The 20,598-nt window shown below is 40.6% G+C and overlaps 1 protein-coding gene across 1 annotated transcript in view; it reads left to right on the top strand.

The window, feature by feature from the left end:
• The window catches only part of col5a2a (collagen, type V, alpha 2a), a 54,802-nt gene that overhangs the window by 21,385 nt on the left and 12,819 nt on the right, over positions 1 to 20,598 (top strand). Inside the window, exons 2-33 of the mRNA XM_023274518.3 lie at positions 6,409 to 6,630; positions 7,219 to 7,238; positions 7,400 to 7,432; positions 7,518 to 7,550; positions 7,813 to 7,866; positions 10,607 to 10,699; positions 10,963 to 11,034; positions 14,609 to 14,653; positions 14,767 to 14,820; positions 15,056 to 15,109; positions 15,704 to 15,757; positions 15,842 to 15,895; positions 16,084 to 16,137; positions 16,319 to 16,363; positions 16,620 to 16,673; positions 16,906 to 16,950; positions 17,059 to 17,112; positions 17,195 to 17,293; positions 17,423 to 17,467; positions 17,555 to 17,653; positions 17,761 to 17,814; positions 17,927 to 18,034; positions 18,474 to 18,527; positions 18,676 to 18,774; positions 18,895 to 18,948; positions 19,063 to 19,161; positions 19,269 to 19,322; positions 19,570 to 19,623; positions 19,712 to 19,765; positions 19,897 to 19,950; positions 20,101 to 20,145; positions 20,232 to 20,330. Coding sequence (XP_023130286.2) covers positions 6,409 to 6,630; positions 7,219 to 7,238; positions 7,400 to 7,432; positions 7,518 to 7,550; positions 7,813 to 7,866; positions 10,607 to 10,699; positions 10,963 to 11,034; positions 14,609 to 14,653; positions 14,767 to 14,820; positions 15,056 to 15,109; positions 15,704 to 15,757; positions 15,842 to 15,895; positions 16,084 to 16,137; positions 16,319 to 16,363; positions 16,620 to 16,673; positions 16,906 to 16,950; positions 17,059 to 17,112; positions 17,195 to 17,293; positions 17,423 to 17,467; positions 17,555 to 17,653; positions 17,761 to 17,814; positions 17,927 to 18,034; positions 18,474 to 18,527; positions 18,676 to 18,774; positions 18,895 to 18,948; positions 19,063 to 19,161; positions 19,269 to 19,322; positions 19,570 to 19,623; positions 19,712 to 19,765; positions 19,897 to 19,950; positions 20,101 to 20,145; positions 20,232 to 20,330 — 2,111 coding nt within the window. The remainder of the gene's footprint in view (positions 1 to 6,408; positions 6,631 to 7,218; positions 7,239 to 7,399; positions 7,433 to 7,517; positions 7,551 to 7,812; positions 7,867 to 10,606; positions 10,700 to 10,962; positions 11,035 to 14,608; positions 14,654 to 14,766; positions 14,821 to 15,055; positions 15,110 to 15,703; positions 15,758 to 15,841; positions 15,896 to 16,083; positions 16,138 to 16,318; positions 16,364 to 16,619; positions 16,674 to 16,905; positions 16,951 to 17,058; positions 17,113 to 17,194; positions 17,294 to 17,422; positions 17,468 to 17,554; positions 17,654 to 17,760; positions 17,815 to 17,926; positions 18,035 to 18,473; positions 18,528 to 18,675; positions 18,775 to 18,894; positions 18,949 to 19,062; positions 19,162 to 19,268; positions 19,323 to 19,569; positions 19,624 to 19,711; positions 19,766 to 19,896; positions 19,951 to 20,100; positions 20,146 to 20,231; positions 20,331 to 20,598) is intronic.

Below are 20,598 nucleotides of genomic sequence, written 5' to 3'. Positions count from 1 at the left end.
GCACGTGGCATGACGCCAGAGAGGTGTTAAAAATGTCCGTGAAGACAGGAGCCAGCTCCTCCGCGCAGTGTCTCAGAGTGGAGGGAGAAACACCATCAGGACCTGGGGCCTTGCGCGGGTTCAGTCTGCTGAATTGTCTGTGCACATCCTGCTTACAGAGGGAAAAGGCATGGGGGGATGTGGGGGGGACTGCCTTTGATGAAGTGACAGTGGCAGCAGTGGAGGTGCTGGGGGGAGGGGAGGTGCTGGGCACAGCTGACGAGGTGTCAAAGCGGGCGTAGTGCTGGGACAGTTTCTGACAAAGGGCTTTGTCGTCCTGTCCTTTAGGAGCCTGAGGCCGGTAGTTGGTGATCTGCCTCAGTCCTCTCCACACAGAAGCAGAGTCATTAGCAGTGAACTGCTGCTGGAGTCTCTCTGAATACACAGACAGGATGCATTCTCTGATTAAATCCTGTGCCAGTAATTAAAAAAAAAATAAAACAGATTGGGTGATGGATAACCATGTTGAAACAAAACACTGTGTTGAGCCAAAAAGGTGGGTGTCCCTGTTTATGTCCCATTACAGCTAAAGCTTTGGGTTGATGTGGCCAAAACATCGTCTGATGTTCTCAGAACAGCTGCTTTTATGGACAGCTTTATCATTCGACCAGTCACAGGTTGAGCTAAAGGTCCTTCACAGAGGGAAGATTTATGTCTGGCAGTGACAGCGAGGGTTTTAGAGCAGGAAAACGCAGCTGCTGCAGAGCCACCCCTCAGCAGCTGTAACTCATCTGCATCTGGACGAGGAATCAGGCTGTACTCCTCGAGGTACCGACCATGTCAGCAGGGACGGGTCGCTCAAACTGCGACGGAGAACTTGTTCAGAACAAATGGTATAATTTCATGTACTTAGCATAAAGCAGGTATTATCTTTCTGCTAATTAGATGACAGTGTGTCTATCAGTTTAAGGCCTGCACTCATCGTTGTTTTCACTAAAGGAAATGAAAGATGCAGTTGGAAATGACTCATTGTTTCCATAAGGTCATTTTCTAACCCCTCAACTTCTGGCTGCCGCAGCTTCTCCCCGAACACACAGCATTATGAGTATTTCCATATTAGCTGAGGAAAATCCATAAACTATTCACATTTTTTTCTTCTTCTTTTTTTTTGCCTTCTCACATCTGCCAGCTGCATCACTGTAGTTTCCCCAGGTTTTTCCTCCTGGTTGATGTGTGCCATGACTGAGGAGAAAGGATGTTGGGTTCTTTGTTATCTGGCTGCTGTCTGGTGAGCTGTACTTAATGATAACTGCAGAGGAGACACATGAGTCATGCCGAAGAGCTCCAGACTCTGCGCTTTAAACCAGGGGAGGAAATCGTCTGCCCTCTTAGCTGACTTGTGGAAAATGCAGATCAAGAAGTAAGGAAGGGAGCATGCCTTTTCACCGTGGTCACGATCAAACCGTGCTTTTACGGCGTCTGTGGAAAAGTGCGGAACCTGCATTGCATTAGCTGAGAGGAGGGGAAAAAGTGAACGTCCCTCTCCTCCTCCTCCTCCTCAAGACTTGCGGTGGGGTTTTTAAGAAGACTCTAAAAACCACACTTCTCTTCCAGTAAATTTCAAACTCACTCGACACACAGCGTTTGAAATCCCTCAACCCCCAACGTGAAAAACTGCTCTCTAACTCTGTGGCCATATCTGGTTCTTACATCTCAGCTCTGAGAAGGACTAAAGTCACACACAGTTTACCTCCTCTCTAGATAACATGTTCCTGAATGGGAGCTTATTTGAGGACAATGAGGCTATGGGAACAATCAAAGAACATATTAACAAGCAATCTAGTCGGTCACAAGCTCCTCTGAGAAAACAGTAGGTACAGTTAATCTGTTCTTCTGAAGTATTGCGAAACAAAATACAAGACTACATACTCCAAAATGTGTTCTCAGTCCAGATAAAACATTCATTGCTGAAGAGATTCCAAGCAAATGAAAAGAAACGTACTGTTGCGTTCCATGAGGAGCTGGTTTTCATTTTGGAAGGCCGCAACTTAGCGGGATGTTACTGGATGTTAAAAGGCAGGAAATGTCATTGCTGAACTATGTCGTGTTTTTCGTCTTGTCAAATAGTTTGTGGCCAGAATAACAATGACGGCTGAGAAAACATACCTTGGGGATTTATTTGCAAGTTACAGTGTTGATCTTCTGAAATATACACAGCTGGTTGGGAGAAATGGAGGTAATGAGACAGTGGTTGTATGTCAAAGGGACTTTTCTTGACTTTTGTGTCTGAATGAACGTGACTTTATCAATATACACGACCGTTTAAGAATTTGGGCTCACCCAGGAAACTTCTTGTTTTCCATGAAAACTCACACTTTTATTTATGTGCTAACATAATTACACAAGAGTTTTCTAATCATCAGTTAGCCTTTCAACACCATTAGCTAACACAATGTAGCATTAGAACACAGGAGTGATGGTTGCTGGAAATGTTCCTCTGTACCTCTATGGAGATATTCCATTAAAAATCAGCCGTTTCCAGCTAGAATAGTCATTTAACACATTAACAATGTCTAGAATGTATTTCTGATCAATTTAATGTTATTTTCATTGAATAAAACTGCTTTTCTTTCAAAAATAAGGACATTTCTAAATGACCCCAAATTTTTGTAGGTCAACTTTTCTAAGACAGACAGATCAACTTGTGGGGGAAAAAAACAAGTTTAAACATAAATTATCTGCTGTTAATGATCTCAATCTGACGTTTTTGTTGTTGATTTACCTCTCTTTCATAGTTCCCTGTATGCATAATGTGCACTTACACATGCTTGCCTTTTATATACTCAAAGTGGTAGCAGCCTGACAATATTCAGTAAAGAAAAAAATATGAGCTAATAACATTGTTAGGAAAGAGAACAGTAATTATAACATAGAGAGGGGGTCTCCTGTGCTATTGTCTGAGGTATTACTCAAGTCACTGCTACCCATACTTGTGAGATTAGATGTAATGAGCTTAAGAGTGCCTGATTACATGGTGCATTTGTGCAACATCCAAGCCTCGCATTTCCTTTAATTAGAGGAGCTTCAAAAGCTCCGATGTTGTCTTGCCAAGGCAAGTTTAAATGCAACTGTCACTCATATCCTCAATCCATCTGTATATTCATTTTGTCTGATCTTGGAACAAGAGTCTCAACATATCTCACCTGTTTTTAATCAGATTTTAGGGAGGGCAACGTCAAGTCATCACTGCATGTAGATAAAACTGAAATTAATATTCCTGATTGACATGTCTAATGTATTATTCAAGGAATGGCTTAAAATTTAGTTTAAAATCAGTCCTTCAGTCATTCTATTGAGTGCCTCAGTGGGTGTTAGAGGCTACACTGCTGTGTGACACACTGTCACAGAGTGCTATTACTAATGACTAGAGCTAAAGTTGAAAAGATCTATATAATTAATCCTCTGAACCCTAAAACCTGACAGTTTTAAAAGGCATGTTATTTGTTTTTTTTAAATCAACAAAATAACATCATTTATCAGAGCCAGAATCTGTAAAAACTGAAATAATCACAAGATTTTCAATTTTACATCAGTTCTTAAACAAATCAAGTGCAATGTTTGTTTCATTTACAAAAACTAACCAAACCTTAAAATCATGATATTTTATCAAAATCACTTGATTCTACATCTTATCAAATTGCCAAAAATAGATCATATGCAGCATATTCTGTAAAACAAACAAACAAAAAAAAAAAAACTAAAATCCTGCGCTTCTCAGCACAACTAAACAGACATGAGCAACTTAGTTGTGACCAACAGTGACTGAAATTTGAGGACTACTAGGATGAACTGCAGGCTGTGTTCACAAAGAGCAGAGAGGAGACAAATGTGGAAACAAATTAGAGAGGCCGAGAGAAGAATAAAACATAGCTGATCAATAAAAAAAATGCAGTAATGGTTAAAAACAGTTGACAGAGGAGCAAGTTGGAAAATACATCCAGCACGGTCAAATATCATTCTAGGTTTGATATGCAGAGTAGCGAGAAAAAATTGTTTGCAGAGGATGTAAAAATATAATTAAAGATCTATAACACGTAGAACAACCATTTTCAATTTCATTCTTTTTCTCATTTTATAATTTACGGCATTATGACTCTGTTATAGTGAAAGGAAGGTATTTTCAAGTTCTGTGTACTTCTAACCATTGTTGTAGTGTTTCTATAGAGGTGCAGAACTTTAGATTGCAGTGAAAACTTAGTCCACAGTCAGTAAAATGTGGCCAGAACAAAAAATTCCTAGAAACTCCTTGGTGTTCAGATGGTTAACTGTTGACCTCAACATGTTTCACCTACGTTTATGCTTTCTCATAGTGCAGACTTTTAATGACCTAGTTGACAGAAAGTTATATGTGCCAATATTTTATAATTTTATGACAATGCGGCCTACTAATCCTGTACTGATCAGACTGTGACCTACCAGATGTTGTACTGCAGGGGAGCAGGATCCAGACATCTAACTGTGAAATCCATGGAATGTCCATAAAACAGAACATCTCTAAAGCAAGCATGCTGTTCATAGTAATCCTGTAGATGTAGGTTAATTGTTTTGTCTCGCTGTATAAGATATTCTTGTCCTAATGTTAATCTATTATTTGCACATCTGTCCTGACAACCACCTCTATGTAAAGTATCACTGAAAAGTAGAAAATAATAAATTTAAGAGTCTACATACACTACCTTTCAAAAGTCTAGGGTCACTCAGAAATGTCATTATTTTTGAAAGAAAAGCTTTTTTTTTCAATGAAGATAACACTGAATTAATCAGAAATACCGTCAAGACGTTGTTAATGTGGTAAATGACTATTCTAGCTGGAAACGGCTGATTTTTAATGGAATATCTCCATAGAGGTACAGAGGAACATTTCCAGCAACCATCACTCCTGTGTTCTAATGCTACATTGTGTTAGCTAATGGTGTTGAAAGACTGATGATTAGAAAACCCTTGTGCAATTATGTTAGCACATGAATAAAAGTTTGAGTTTTTATGGGAAACCTGAAATTGTCTGGGTGACCCCAAACTTTTGAATGGTAGTGCATATGGGCCTTAAAGCTGATTTTGATCATTTCAGCTTCTTCTTACAGTTGACTGATGAAGCCATTTCAGTACTTTGCCTGATGGCTGATCTGACACATTGTACTGTTGCAATCAGCTTCTTTTGTCAAACAATACTGCGCATGTGGAACTGAGCGAGAACACTGGCTGACTGCTGCCGTTCTTTAACTTTTGCTTGGAGGTTTTTGGAGCCCCTCAGGATGATGTAGAGTGAGTTCATCCTTTGGAACAATACAAAATCATACAAACCTGCAGTGGTGCTTAGGGCTCCTTTGTGCAGCTTCCCTCTTGGCTAACCTGACTTACCTGCCGTGTACAGCTCAGAGCTGCCACCTGCTGCTTACATGAAGAACAGGTAAAGGTTTCCTCCTGTCTGCAGACCTGAACTCGGATCACAGAACATCTGGGATCCCTCCAGAAGCACACCACAGCAGGACAGGGGTCTCCGTCTGCATTCACCTCTCTCATTCCCTGTACACATATTAGAAAAAGAAACAATGAATTTGACTACTTATTCACATTTTCAGGGCTGTGAAGAACGTTTATTTATTTGGTTCCGGGTGGCACATTTTTGAATATTTAGTTATTTGTGAAGCACATATAGAAAAAATATAAATACGGCCTTCCAGACAAGGAGGTTAATGGGACCTACAGGTGAAACAGTTGCTTCATAGGTGGCTGCAGGTTTTCTCTTCTGAACGTGAGTCAAGTTTCTGAGACGCTGCCTCTGGAGGAAATGATGTCATGTCTAACTGCAACAGCACATCACGTTTTCCAGACCTCTTTTCTCTCACAGTGTGTGCAGAATATGATGGAAACCTCTGGATCGCATTAACTACATGTTGTGTGTGTGGCTTTCTCTGCATTTCTTATTTTCCAGTCTGACTTCTTTAGATTGGGATTAACTGTTCGCTCCGGTTCAGAGAACTTGTCGCCTCCTAGAAAGACAATGATTCTGTGTTAGCGTTGAAGTTTTCTCAGAAGTGTTGTGGGTAATACACGTCTTTGTTTTTGTGCGGCCACACTTGGACAAAACTCGTGCCCTGTGACCCCAGTTTCTATTTGCTCAGTTGAAAGACACATCACTCTTTCACTGAATTAATGTGTCTTCGCAAGCAAAACTGTGAACTGTTTTCTAGCGACACTGGCTTCTGTTGACACTGGCTTCAAAAGAAGGTCAATTATTTTCATTTCTGTGATTCAGAAAGTCCCTCAAAAGCTCCTTATGAATAACAGAGGTGCTTGGCAAGCCTTTATTGGCGTTTTTGTATTGAACCGACCCAGACTAAGAGTGTCCTCCACCTCTGTGCATTCCAGGAGATGACATGAGCTGCACGGCAGACGGCCAGGTGTACACCAACAGGGACATCTGGAAGCCAGAGCCGTGCCGGATCTGTGTTTGTGACAACGGCCAGGTCCTCTGCGATGAGATCCAGTGCGATGAGCTGACTAACTGTGAGAAGATGTCCATCCCAGAGGGCGAGTGCTGCCCTATTTGTCAGAGTGATTCATCCAGCAGCGGCGGGACGGGCAGTTTTGGTGAGCAAGCAGCTGCTCTGGAGTTTACCGGAAGCAGATAAAACATGGCGACGCTAGAGAAGGCACTTTATGCTTTATATTGTAGGTGGAGGCTAAATGTCCTCACGCCCACAGTTTAATACATTTAAGCCTCAAATGCGGACAAGAAATCACTTCCATAAGAATATTATTAAGAAAAAAAATAACAAGAAACATCCTTCCTAACTGTATTCTTTAAAACTGGAATAAATACAAGTATAGACAACATTTCATGAGATGTTTCAGTTTCGACAGGTTGCTAGTGGGTGTAATGTGTTTATGAGTCAGAAATGATGTACAAATTACCGCCTCGATCGGGCTGTTGCACATCAGTAGGTTCATTCTATTAGTGAGCGACATCAGATTAATTGTGTTAATTGACTGTTTTGCCTTTGTTTACTTTGACCGACCTGCTTAATGATGACAAACGGATCTCTTTACAACGGTTTCAGTGTGAACTCTGTCTTCTCAGCTCTCGCATGAAGGGTTCATTGACAGTTTCTGTGCCCTCTTACTGACATATTCAAATGTTTACATAATGCAGTCTTTTCTGCCTTTTCCTCCGTGTAGGTGGGGGCAGAATTTATAAGGTAAGTGATACATTTTTCATCATATGTTCTCAACAATATATGAAATTGATATACATTTGCAGTAAAAATAAAATCTCTGTGTTAAGAAAAACACCAACTCCAACATACAGCTTTGTTGATATGTTTGCACTTCATGGAGTGTCATTTCTGTGTTGATGCAGGGTCAGAAAGGCGAACCTGGGGATGTTCCACTTGTGAGTATTTGCTACAAATAAACCAGTTTTTAATCATTAAATCCAAAGCAGGCACAGGATCTAATTGGTGCTGATTCCCCTGCAGGTGACGGGAATCAGAGGCCGCCCTGGACCTATGGTGAGTTGTTTGTTTTACCTGATGCATCTTCTAAAATCAACTCAGTCCCCCAGTTTCCTGTGCTTGGTCTTCCACCTTAGTTGACACTAGATGGCACAAGAGGACAGTCACTCCTGCGTAACTTCACCTTAAAAGGATGCTTACAGAGCCGTGTGGTCCTCCAGTCATCTGAGTACCGGACTACAAATATGTGTTGTTGTGATGTTATTGCAACGTTTGTCACTGTCAGATTTGCACTGATTCTTGTCGTTTATTACAACAGGGAGCTCCCGGCTCGCCAGGAGAGAGAGGACCTCGTGGACACAAAGGAAGGCCTGTACGTCACATCTGCAAGTCTCCACAGAAATAAAGCTCAACATAAAAATAAAGACAGAACAGCAGAACAGCCTCACTGGCTTCAATATGAGCTCATATCTGACCTGTTGTGTTAACAGAAGCTTCAAGGATTATTATTTATTAAGTAAAAACAGGTATTCAACAATCAAAAATACTGAGCTAGCACGAGGCCTTAATTTCAAACCTTACTGAAAATAAAGTATGCAAGTAATATCATCACAATGTATATAAAGTCTTAATTACACACCAAAATGGGCTCTGGCAGTGGTTCATTTTTATGTCTTAAGATTATTATTACAGTTACATTAATATGCAAGCAGCATATAAATACTGACTAAGGTAGAGTTGATTTAACTCATTTCATATAGTGTCAGGTGGCTCAATATACTATCATTCATTATGTCATAGCATTATTTAACTAGTAGCTCCTACAGCTGCCAGATGTAGATATACATAAATAAAAAGAGTATAAGTACAATATTCCCTCTGAAGTATAGTGAAGTCAAAGCAGAGTAGGATCAAAATTAAATACTGAAGGAAAGTACCTTAGATTAGAGTAAATGCACTTAGGTACACTGCTGCTTTGTTGCTGTAAATAATGGATTATGGTATACATTAACTGGGGGCAAATCATAGTTCTATTATCACCTCTTCATTTTCTACATGTATTTATTACACATTAGGAGCAATACTTCTGCTGCATATGCAGTAATAAATTTTATTTGTAATGCACTTTTCACTTAAGCAAAATCTTAAAGTGCTACGTTAAAGATACAAAAGGATAAAATCAAAACAAGCAGGTAAAATATAAATTAAAAATTATTTTTATTTTTTAAAATTTTGTTAAAAAGAAATATCTTTAGGCCTTTTTTTAAAAAACAATATACACTACCGTTCAAAATTTTTTGGTCACCCATTTCATGTTTTTCATGAAAATTCACACTTTTATGCAAGTGCTAACACAATTGCACAATGGTTTTCTAAAGTTTTTTTTTTTTTGCCTTTTTGCCTTTATTATTGTTACGTTTCCCAAGCGGGACCCCAGGAAAATACCCAGAACCCCAAACATTATTAAAGTATCAAAAGGAAAACCGTAACAAAACAAAGAACCCCAACACAAATACACCAAACAAAAGGTCACAAAATGGGTTGGGAAAGATGATAGAGGTAGATTGTCTCTATCACCCACTAAGCCAGCCAAAATGGCTGGAAGAAATATAATAAACAAAACCAAACAAAAAGGAGGGGAGGGTAAAATAAATGTACTTAGGGTGTAAACACAATTCAAAGGGACTTTATTTCTCACAAGAGAACTATTTGACACCCGCTCTCAAACGAACAGAGAAATATGATGTGCAGTTCTCTGAAGTCGGAGCCCATCTGAACAGCTCAAGAGTCTGTCTTTTAAAGGAGTGTCACCAATCACTCCAGCAGGTGCGTCGGATGCAGCAGCTGTAGTCACTCAGCCTAATCAACCAGTGTCCCAACAGTGATCACAGACACATATGGAAAAACAGCAAAACAACACAAATTTGCAGTCACAAAGCCACAAAACAAGTTTGAAATGGCCAAAAGTACAAGACACAAAACTCAAGTGAACTGATCAATGTGTTTTAAGCATTATTTCCTTCACTGTGGTCACTCATGAATTAAAAAGTCCCCTCACAAACATATGGGCACCAAAATTGGGCAAGACACCACACAAGCTCATATCATTATGTACAAGACAATGGAGAGAGACAGGAAATGTGGGTAGAAAAGCCAGCGAATGACATGCAGTAAATGGTCACAGGCTGGATTCAAACCCATGGCTGCTGCATTGGGGACTATAAGCCATGTTTATGGGCTGCCAGCTGAGCGATCTGGGCAAGGGTTTTCTAATCATCAATTAGCCTTTCAACACCATTAGCTAACACAATGTACCATGAGAAAACAGGAGTGATGGTTGCTGGAAATGTTCCTCTGTACCTCTATGGAGATTTTCCATTAAAAATCAGCCATTTCCAACTAGAATAGTCATTTACCACATTAACAATGTCTAGACTGTATTTCTGATTAATGTTATCTTCATTGAAAAAGAAAATGCTTTTCTTTCAAAAATAAGGGCATTTCTAAGTGACCCTTAACTTTCTGTCCTAAAAACAGCTCTCACATGATGTCTGGATTTTGAGTACTGAGGTCATGAGAATGACTCCTCTCCACTCCCCGTTCTGTCAAAGTGGCCAAACTTAAAAAAAAAAAAAAAAACACACTGCAGCATAAAAACTAGTGGGTTCAAAGGCGAGAGTCCAACAGTTAGAATGTAATGTCATGTGGAAAGCTGATATATAATGTGCTTCGCTTGCAAACGTGTAGCAGGATGATGAATGAATGTGCCCTTCTTGGTGGAGTTGCAGTGGGGTTGAGTGCAGCAATCTGCTTGTGATTTATTATAACCAGGGTTTTCCTGCTGCACGCTTTACAGCTCACAGTTCACTAACAGGCAAAAACTAAGCTACGTCGTTTGTATCGAACCGGAATGACAAGTTCCACTGTAAATCTCCACTACACTGATTAACTGATTTGTCTTTATTTCCATCTTAAAATTGACTAAAATTAAATCAGAATAAGAGCTGAAGTGTATCCAAGAGGCGTCCCTGCCAGAATGAATAAATCAGTGTCAGACTGAGTGCAGTTTGAAATGCTTGTGAAGCAGCATCTCCCTCTATTTTACTTTCTAGGGACTGCGTGGACCTGCGGGTTATGATGGAGAGCCTGGTATACCAGGTCAGCCTGGTGAAGCAGGACCTCCTGGACCTCCAGCGCACCCTGGGGTGAGTAGTGCAGGGAGTGTTGTCACAGACAGAAAGAACACAAAACTCAGAGGAAGTGTAGAAATATTACAACAATAGACCTCCATGTCTGTTGTTACATGACGCCAACATTCTGGTGAATTGTTATGCCCCAGTTTGTGCTTCTCTCATGTTTTTATTGGGAAGGGAAATGCCCGTTCTTAGTATTTAGGGGGACGCATCTCCTGTGTCCTGCACAAAATCTGATATGAATATTGATTAAACCTGACGTGTTTCACCTGCAGGGCCTGGGATCCCAGATGGCCTCAGGGTTTGATGGAAAAACAGGACCTCAGGCCATGTTAAGTGGCTCACGGGTAAGAAAATGTCAGCAAAGCATCAACTAATGTGTGTGTTTCCTACACCCCTCAGCTGAAGGGCAAGAGCTGAAACAGTATTTGTCTTTTAAAATTAGGGCTGCTTGTGTATTGGAAAGTGATTTTTTTTGCAGCTGTGACAGAACAGAGACGAGTTGACCGTCAAGAGGAACATCGTTGTTCATAGTTGCTCTGGTTTTGCTTCTTGACCACAACACCAGAGGTTATACGTTCTAATTATGGGTTGCGGATGTAAAAATGTTGACTTCTTACAGCTTGTTGCATCTTTTATTAACCCCTCCCTGTCTTATACACACCCACATGACCAGATGTTACAGATGCCCCCAGTTTGTAACACACTTTGTAATCCTTGACATTATCAGGGTTGTTGGATCTCTCTCTCTCTCTTTCACAATTTTAACTCCAAAGGACACAAATTAAACTTGATGTGTAAAACTTGTCCTTTAATTGTGAACAACATGCCATATCTTCCAGAAATAGCAGTAATACATCCCACCACATGAACACACCCACTGAGCAGACTTTTGAAATCAAACAGTGTGTATGAAGAGCACTTGCAACACTTCTGTAAACTGATGCTTCAGTTTAATATTAACTGGAGTCTTTGCTGCTGGCTGCAGACTGGATGACTTTACTCTGATTAGAGGCAGAAAGCAGAGCAAACATCAGCCACATGTTCCCAGTGATGCCACCGTCCTCTCCTGGACTGTAGCAGCCTTCTGTAGCAGTCCTGGGCTCTGACACCGACAGCATCAGTCCTACTGTCCCAGCTCACCGCACTGGATGTGGACAACATCCTTGATCAGCTCCACGGCGCTTCACTCTCCCTCCACGGACGTGTTTTTCCCCACGGTGCAGTCTGGTGTTTCCGTTTCCCCCGAACTAGCGTCATATTCCTCCTTCGGAGCCGCTTTAGCGCTCTCAAACCCGGCGTCCCCCTCCTCCTGTTTAGGCGCTGGTTCACACTCCCCGTCGCTCTCGCCACTCATGCCGTCCTCCTCCATCAGATCCACGGCCTGCTCCTCGGACCACTCCCGGTAAGCTTTCTCCACCGCCTCCCGGGAGCAGCCGACCAGTTTAGCCGTTTCGGCGACGCTCGCACCCAGCTGTCGGGCCATGTCGATCTGGCCCCTGTCAAACTCACTCAGGGATTCATAGTCGTCCATACTGTAGCAGTTTTAACGGAACAGTCACCGTTCGTTGTCCTCCGGTGAGCTGCGGGCCGAGTAGAGCCGAATCGAGAGGAGGACGTTCGGCTCCAGTCGGCTGAAGGGGCTTCTCGGGTCGCGCATGCTCTCTGTGGGCTTAAGGGAGAAGGACGACAATGCGCATGCTCAAGGGGGCTCAAATTTCCAGAAGCTTGTGGAACATCGGGTATCTCCAGCAGCTGGAACACAGGAACTGGACTCTTTCTGAGTCTGTGCTCCATCTGTCATTACTAGTGTCTTTATTTGGAAAACTTTTATCTAAAAAATTTTTGAACAGCAGTTTTTGTAATCATACATATTACCAACAAAAGTTAAAGCAAACTAAGGAACACTAACAACAACAACAACAAGAAACAATTGACTCTGTGGTGGCAAGCAATTTGAGCAACTTTTTTTTTTTAAATATTTTTTTATGTATTTATTTTTTATATAATGCATATTTATATAATTGCATTACTTCTAAGCTGAGCAATAAAGTAACTGTTCTTAAAATTAAGAACTAACAGTTAAGATTTGCTTTTGTTGCTTTGGTAGATTCTACTCAGTGTCTGTATTTTTAGCATTCTTCATTTGTTTTTGACTGTTTATTAATAGAAATACCTCCATCAACAATGTAGACATAACACAATTACTGTGAGGTAATAGAATTTTTCATCATCCGATATTTAAATGATGTACAGGGATGTTCTCACTTCTATTTCATTCTGTTGAATATATATATATATATATATATATATATATATATATATATATATATATATATATATATATATATATATATATATATATATATATATATATATATATTTACTGATATATGTGTTTGTTTAAATGCAGTATAACATTATAACTTATCGTACGGTTGCCAACTTTCACAGCCACACTTAACATGTGTGGAATGAAAACTGATCGATAGCTGTCACATGGCAGCAGAATTGACATGCGTAATTAATGTGGCACAGCAGCACAGGCTTCATTACTTCTATACATTTTCTGATGTGTCATTGTGATATTTTGGTAGCATTATTAATATATTCTGCACAGATTTACGTTTTCTACTGAGAAATCATTGGGTAAAGAACTATCGTTTCCTCTTGAGATGTGTCAAATTGATTATTATGGAGTTTTCAATGTTGCTTAAATTCAGTAATAATGGAAAAGCAGAAACATTCTGCAAGCATGAAAATCATCTAAATACTCAACAAAAATAGGACAGACAACCTAACATTGAAATACTGTTTGTTGTATGCAGCCCAAAAGGTAGATGCTGTACTTGTCTCAGAAAATACAGGGCAGCAGTTTCAGTGTTTCATGAACCACTAATTACAAATTGTGTATCACTGTATTTGAGTGTCAGTCTGTTGGACATGGGCGTTGTCCTTTGGGACTTAAGTGCTTCAATAAATTGAACTATTTCCCTCACATTCACCCCAATTATGAAAAAAAGAGAACACAAATTACACAAATAAATAGAAACTAAGAATGTTCTTGTTTCTGCCTAATCATATATGGTGATTTGAGTTAGTTAGATTCAGATAGAAAGAGGCTACTCCCAAGCAATGGATGTTAATGGAATTTGATTGTGGTTCAACATTAACAAAAAATGATTCAGTAAACACATCCTTGATTCAGAAAACACTGCCATAAAACAGCTACTGAAAAAACAGTCCCTATGAAAACCATCAGAACTACACTACCAGTCCAAAGTTTGGGCACACCTTCTCAGTCAATGTTTTTTAATTTTTTTATACATTGTAGATTAATAGTGAAGACATCAAAACTATAAAAGAATACATATGGAATAATGTTGTAAACAAAAAAGTGTTAATCTTCAGTATTAATCTGCAATGTAGAAAATAATACAAATAAATGAAAAGCATTAAAGGAGAAGGTGTGTCCAAACTTTTGACTGGTAGAGTATGTGTCTGATTGTGTCTAATGATGTTGGTCGACTTTTGAGTTGAATCCATGGTGCCGCATCTCAAGTAATGGGCTTAAAGACATGAACAATCTGTTTGTACTTTATTGGTTGCCTTTAAGCAAAGAAGCTGGGGAGCTTTTAATTTCTTTTACGATGTTTCACAGTAAATAACATTTAACTTTAAAGTAGATTTTTAGTGAATATGCCCACAGTCAAGTAAGACTTTAGTGCAGTACCATCTGCTTGGTTAGAGTGTTTAGATGTGTGTGAGCATTAGTCAGATGGGGAATGGACCAGTAATTAAAGGATTGTTTGGTTGACACTATTAGGAAGGAAGTTTAGAGAGTTTCTCTATTAAAAATGTAATCACCAAATGAAAATTCCACCATCTTGTTTATTTGATTTGCCATCTTGTTTGTGTCAGGGAGAGGCTGGAACCAGAGGACCTCCAGGGCCCAGCGGCACACCTGTAAGTCCACAACACCTTCACTGTGCAGCAAACAACACTGACGCTTGGATGACATCCTATAATTCTGTCATGCTTCCTGTTTATCTTTTAAATGTTTCATCCCTCCTTTTTAGGGTCAGTCTGGCCCACAAGGACCCCCTGGAGATGTTGGTGATCCAGGGCATATGGTATGACATGATTCATGGTAATGTGTGGTAAAATCAGTGATAATCTCGGTTGGATTATTCATGAGATTTGCATGATTTTGACTGATTTATTTTGATGTGCCGCTTACTTGAGCTAACAACACCCCGCCTACTGCTTGTACACAGTGAGGCTGGCATGAATACATTTTAACTTTGCTGTTATGGTTTTCAGAATGATGTGTAATTGCTGGATGTTTGTTGTGTCTCTGTTTGTCAGGGTTCACCTGGACAAAGGGGACCTGAGGGCCCTGCAGGGAAAGCAGGTGAAGATGTAAGTGAGCGTTGGGATGTTTGCCTGTCTTGGTGATTGATTGAGGATTGATCAACATTAGAGAGAGAAGAAATATGTGTTTTATTTTAACCTGGCAGCCTCGTCAGCATTCATTCTCACTTTTCTGTCACATTGTACTACATGTCAGCTAAAACTGCAATCTATGAGAACGTTTTTTTTAAAAGAAACATAAGTCCTGAGCAGTTGAGTGTAAATCTATATTAATAAATGAGCATTTTTGACAGTTTGGACAACCTTGGCTGCATTCAGGATATTATGAAATGGAAAATCCTTGAGCCTCTTGATAATTACAGTGCACGGTGACAGATAGTGCACTCACAGTCAGAAGAATGAAATCATTTGGTTCCTAACACTGTCACGGTGTAAAACTAACATCTTGATACATAATACCTTATGCACAAAACAGTAAGAATGTTGTTAGCTTGCATTCAGAGTGCTAAATGCAGTATGTCATTAGGAGCTCTCTGAGCAACACAAAACCCACAGAAGAAATCTATGTATGGTTTGGTGGCTTTTATTTCACTGGTTACTGTTAAACTTTCTGGTCATGTATAATTTCATATCGTCACACAGGGAGAATCAGGCAAACCAGGAAATACTGGAGAAGTTGGATTCCCTGGATCAACAGTAAGCTTCTCTAACTCAAAACCTAATAAAGGTTCTTGTCTGTGAATCTCCAGTTGACATAACTAATGATGTCACCTATTTTAGGGGCCTCGAGGTTTTCCTGGAACACCTGGGCCTCCTGGCCTGAAGGGCCACAGGGTGAGTATAAATTATGTTAAACATCTGGATGTGATAAAATAACCATCAGCGGATGGTCACTCAAGAAATCTTTTAATAAAAGAGATTTTTTTAATCAAATTTTGCACTTTTTTGTCTGTTCTTGTACACTCAGCTCAGAGTATTGAAGACAGTGAGGGTTTAACTGTTTTATTCTGTGTTGTTAACAGGGTCATGCTGGAATAATTGGCCAGAAAGGTGAAACTGGAGCTGTTGGATCCAAGGTATAAGAGAAGTCAAATAAAACACTTGTTATTTTCAATCTGTCTGTTAGTTTTTTCACTTGATTATCTGAGTGATCTCCATTTGGCTTACTTGTGTGCTTTGCTAAAAGGCCTGTTAAACATCTTGTTATGTGTTAGTGCTATCTTACTGTAATTAAACACATCTTCTGTGGTTTTCTAGGGTGCCACAGGGCCCTCTGGTCCCATGGGAGGACCTGGACCCATGGTAAGATTCAGTTGCTTGTTTTATAGAGCCAGAGAATGCTTTATAAGTGTGACACTCATAAATTGCCTGGAGTTGCCCATACAGATGATACAGTTGTTTATGCTTATGAGCAGACGTGGCCTTTCTGATTTTGCTCTCATCGTATATTAGCTGATCTGTATCCAGCATATTTTAAATAACTCTCTGAAGGTCCTAACTTTAAAGAGATGCCCTAAACAGAGGACAGCTGTAATTTATCACTGTCTGTGAATAACAGGGTCCTGCTGGGATGCCAGGAGAGAGAGGACGCTCTGGACCCGGTGGTATAGCAGTAAGGATGATAACACTATGCAACAGCAACGTCTGTTACCACGATCATTTTTATTTTTTTTTAAATAATGTCCAAAATGTGGAAGTTGTAATTAGTTATATTTTAATGTATGTGTATAATGTTCAGTATGAGTATTTTTGGCTTAAGTGTGGTAAAAACAAAAAACAAAAACATTAACAGACTTTAGGTAGTTCATGATTTATGATCAAACTGATACAGTTTTGTTTCTCAGGGTAAACGTGGTTCACCTGGTAATGTCGGGAAACCTGGTCCAATGGTAAGCATGCATCTACAGTGTTTTACTTCTGTGGATGTACTGTATGCTTCAGGGAACAACATGGCATACAATATAACATCATATAATAACATCTTATTGTCACTACAGGGTCCCCTGGGTCTCAACGGCCCACCTGGATATCCAGGAACCCCGGGAATGAAGGCGAGTATAGCAAAACACCATCAGTGTTGTCAAAGTCAGATGTGTCAGTAGAATAACTGTGCTTGATGATTGTGTTCTTCAGGGACAACCTGGACCCACAGGTGTCCGGGGTCCAGAGGGTGCACAGGGACAGAGAGGAGAGACCGGTCACCTGGGCAGACCTGGACCTGTTGGCATCAGGGTACATTTTTTGACTTTACCTTCACTTAAGTGTCACATACAACACATTATTGAAACATTTCTGGTGATGTTTCAGAGTAGCTCCCTGTATTTGTCTGATGATCTAATTTGACAATGTTTTTGTTCAAAGGGAACCATGGGTACAGATGGAGGCCCAGGTACCAAAGGACCAGTGGTATGTACACATTTATGCATCTTAGGCAAATTCTCCATTAATGTTTGAATACATTGAGGTCACAAACACACAGTTAATTCTTTACAGGGTAATCTCGGCCCACAAGGTCCAGGTGGCCATTCTGGACCCCCTGGCCCTCCAGGACCTCAGGGAAGCACCGGTCAGCCTGGTATCAAAGGACAACTGGTAAACTGGCTCTAAGTTTTAATTGAATTGCCAGTATATTTTTAAATACTTTATAAAAAGAGGTTTCATGTGGAGAACACTCACATTTCTATGTTTTTGTGTCAAAGGGAGATGTTGGTGTCGTAGGATTCAAAGGAGAAGCTGGACCCAAAGGAGAACCTGTAAGATTCAAATCAGAAAGTCAAAATGGTGTTCATCATTAGACAAAAAACATTTAAGTGAAGAAAGGTAACAGGTAAAACTTGTCTGCTGGCTTGTGTGTTAACTTCCTAGGGTCCGCCAGGCTCCCAGGGAGTGATAGGACCTCAGGGTGAGGAAGGAAAGCGAGGACAGCGTGGAGACCCAGGCTCCGTTGGTCCTCCTGGTCCCGTCGGTGAGAGAGTGAGTCAGCATTCTGTTTCCTATCGTAACATTCATCCAACACAGAGTTGCAGTGTCAGGACAGGGCTCAGCTGAATTCAGTCCTGAGAAGTAATCATTTCGGGAGGGAGGTAATGAATCGCTTTTGACAAATCAGTGTATGAAACTGGAAATGCTCCTGTTTATGCAGGGAATATATTTACTCAAGGATAGTGGCAAATGCGATGATTAGCACTGTTGGCTCACAGCAGGAAGGTCCACCTGCCTGTCTGTGCCCTCCTCATATCTGTGTCATTTCCTCCTGGTGCTCTGGCTTCCTGCCATAGTCTAAAAGTTAGGTGTACTGCAGCACCAAGCCATCCTGTAAATTATCTCTAGTCTCTTTACTACAGTCATCTGATTTAATGCAGTTGTATAAATGTGAATGTGGTGAGAGCTGAAGTCATCATCTGTTTTTCAGGGATCTCCTGGAAACAGAGGGTTCCCTGGTGCTGATGGGCTGCCAGGACCAAAGGTAGAGTATATTTAATACTTACTGTTCTTGGAAATCTGTCTGCTGTACTTAATAGTAATGATTCAAGTTGTGATGTAAAGATTTCGACTTGTACTGTGATGTTTTATTCAGCAGTCTGAGGGAATAATTGTCTATTTTTCATTGAAAGGGTGCTCAAGGAGATCGTGGCACATCTGGCCCATCAGGGCCAAAAGGTTCCCTAGGAGACCCAGGGCGTACAGGAGAACCTGGTCTACCAGGTGCAAGGGTAACACAAAAGCTTAGCATTTTGAGCTACATTATCTTTTAACTCCTTTACTACATCTGAATATTTATTTCTAGCTCCTAGATTTCCAATTTTCATAGTTTCATCACTTCTTTTCTCCAGGGTCTTACTGGTACCCCTGGAGTCCAGGGGGCAGAGGGCAAGCCAGGACCACTGGTAGGTCACAAATTAATACTGGACATACAAATTAAAATTACTACAAGTTTTCTTATTTAGTCTGATAAATCATCAATGTTGGTTGAGACAAAGTATGATGTGCTTCTTATTCAGGGGGCTCCAGGTGAAGATGGTCGTCCAGGCCCTGCGGGATCCATTGGAAACAGAGGACCAGCAGGAACCATGGGAGTACCAGGCCCGAAAGGCTTCAATGTAAGATTAAAAAAAAAAATAAAAAAATACTCAAAACTGTGCATTAATAGATCTGTCCTTTCAATCTCTGTTCCATTTCTAATTCAATTTATGATCTTCTCTCAAAGGGTGACCCAGGAAAGACAGGTGAACAGGGATCTGCAGGAGTGCCAGGTCAAAGAGTGAGTACTGTGTTTAGCATGCAAAAGAAAACATAAAAACTTTTCTGAGGTACTATTTGTGCAACCAAGTCTGCATTGTGTTCATTAGTCTTTTACTGCAATGATGGACTTTAAAGCAGAAGTCATTAGTTAGGTAATTCAGTAATTCAACATTACCTAATACTCCCACTCACTTTTAGGAGACCAAACAATGTGTCTCTTCCAGATGTCTAATGTGCAGGACTGTTAACTATCATTTTGTCTTTAGGGTCCTCCAGGAAAAGATGGAGAGGTTGGCCCTGCAGGCCCCCCTGGTCCACCTGTAAGTATCCCATTTCTCTTTAATATCACAATCTAGTCAAACCTTTTTTATTGCCATTACAAATGAAATGATTGTTTCCATCTCAAAGGGTGCTGCAGGAGACAGAGGAGAGCAGGGACCTCCAGGTGTAAATGGATTCCAGGTGTGTAACTGTTTTTGGCTGGAAGTTAAATGTGTGAAAGCTGTAACACAGTTTCCACAGTTGGATAAATGTGAGGGAACAAGGGGGCTGTGCTATGGTGATCATGTTTGACTTTTCATTTGTGCTCTTAGGGTTTGCCCGGAAATCAAGGCCCCCCTGGAGAACCTGGAAAACCAGGTGACCTGGTGAGTTCAACAAAAATTAGAAATGCAACTTTTAGCTATATCATGTATTAGGTTTAGTCTTGTTCTCTCCCCTAACATGATTTATTTCATTTGAACTGTTATACAGTTAGGACCCAACAGGGGTAACGCAGCAATTTCTTTTTCTTTCAGGGTATTCCCGGAGAGCTTGGCTCTGTGGGTCAAATTGGACCAAGGGTAGGGGAACTGCAGTTATTTCATGAGTGTAAGATGGACTGCAACGCTGACTATCGAATAACTGACTGATGGTATCTGTTCTCTAGGGAGAGCGTGGAATTCCTGGTGAGAGAGGAGAGCTGGGTCCAACTGGTCTGCAGGGACCTAAAGGAATTCCTGGTGCACCTGGTCCAGATGGGCCAAAGGTACTATTTCTCTGATATGACTTACAGCGATCATCCACAACATTAAAACCCCCTACCTACTATTGTGAAGATCTCTCTCGTGGTGCTAAAACAGCTCTGAATGATTGGGACATGGACACAGGACCTCTGGAACGTTAGCGGTGGATCTTTTTGGTTTTGTGGGGTTACGCAGTATGGCCTTAATGGATCAGAATTAGGAACTGGGGAATTTGATGGCCAGATGAACACCTTTGGTGTGAAGGGGCATATTGTAATTGACCCAGCAGAA

This window comes from Amphiprion ocellaris, chromosome 11, assembly GCF_022539595.1.
Source record: "Amphiprion ocellaris isolate individual 3 ecotype Okinawa chromosome 11, ASM2253959v1, whole genome shotgun sequence".
Classification (NCBI taxonomy): Eukaryota; Metazoa; Chordata; class Actinopteri; family Pomacentridae; genus Amphiprion; species Amphiprion ocellaris.
Note: the sequence above shows the minus strand (reverse complement) of the source record. Positions and strands in the feature narration are given on the sequence as shown.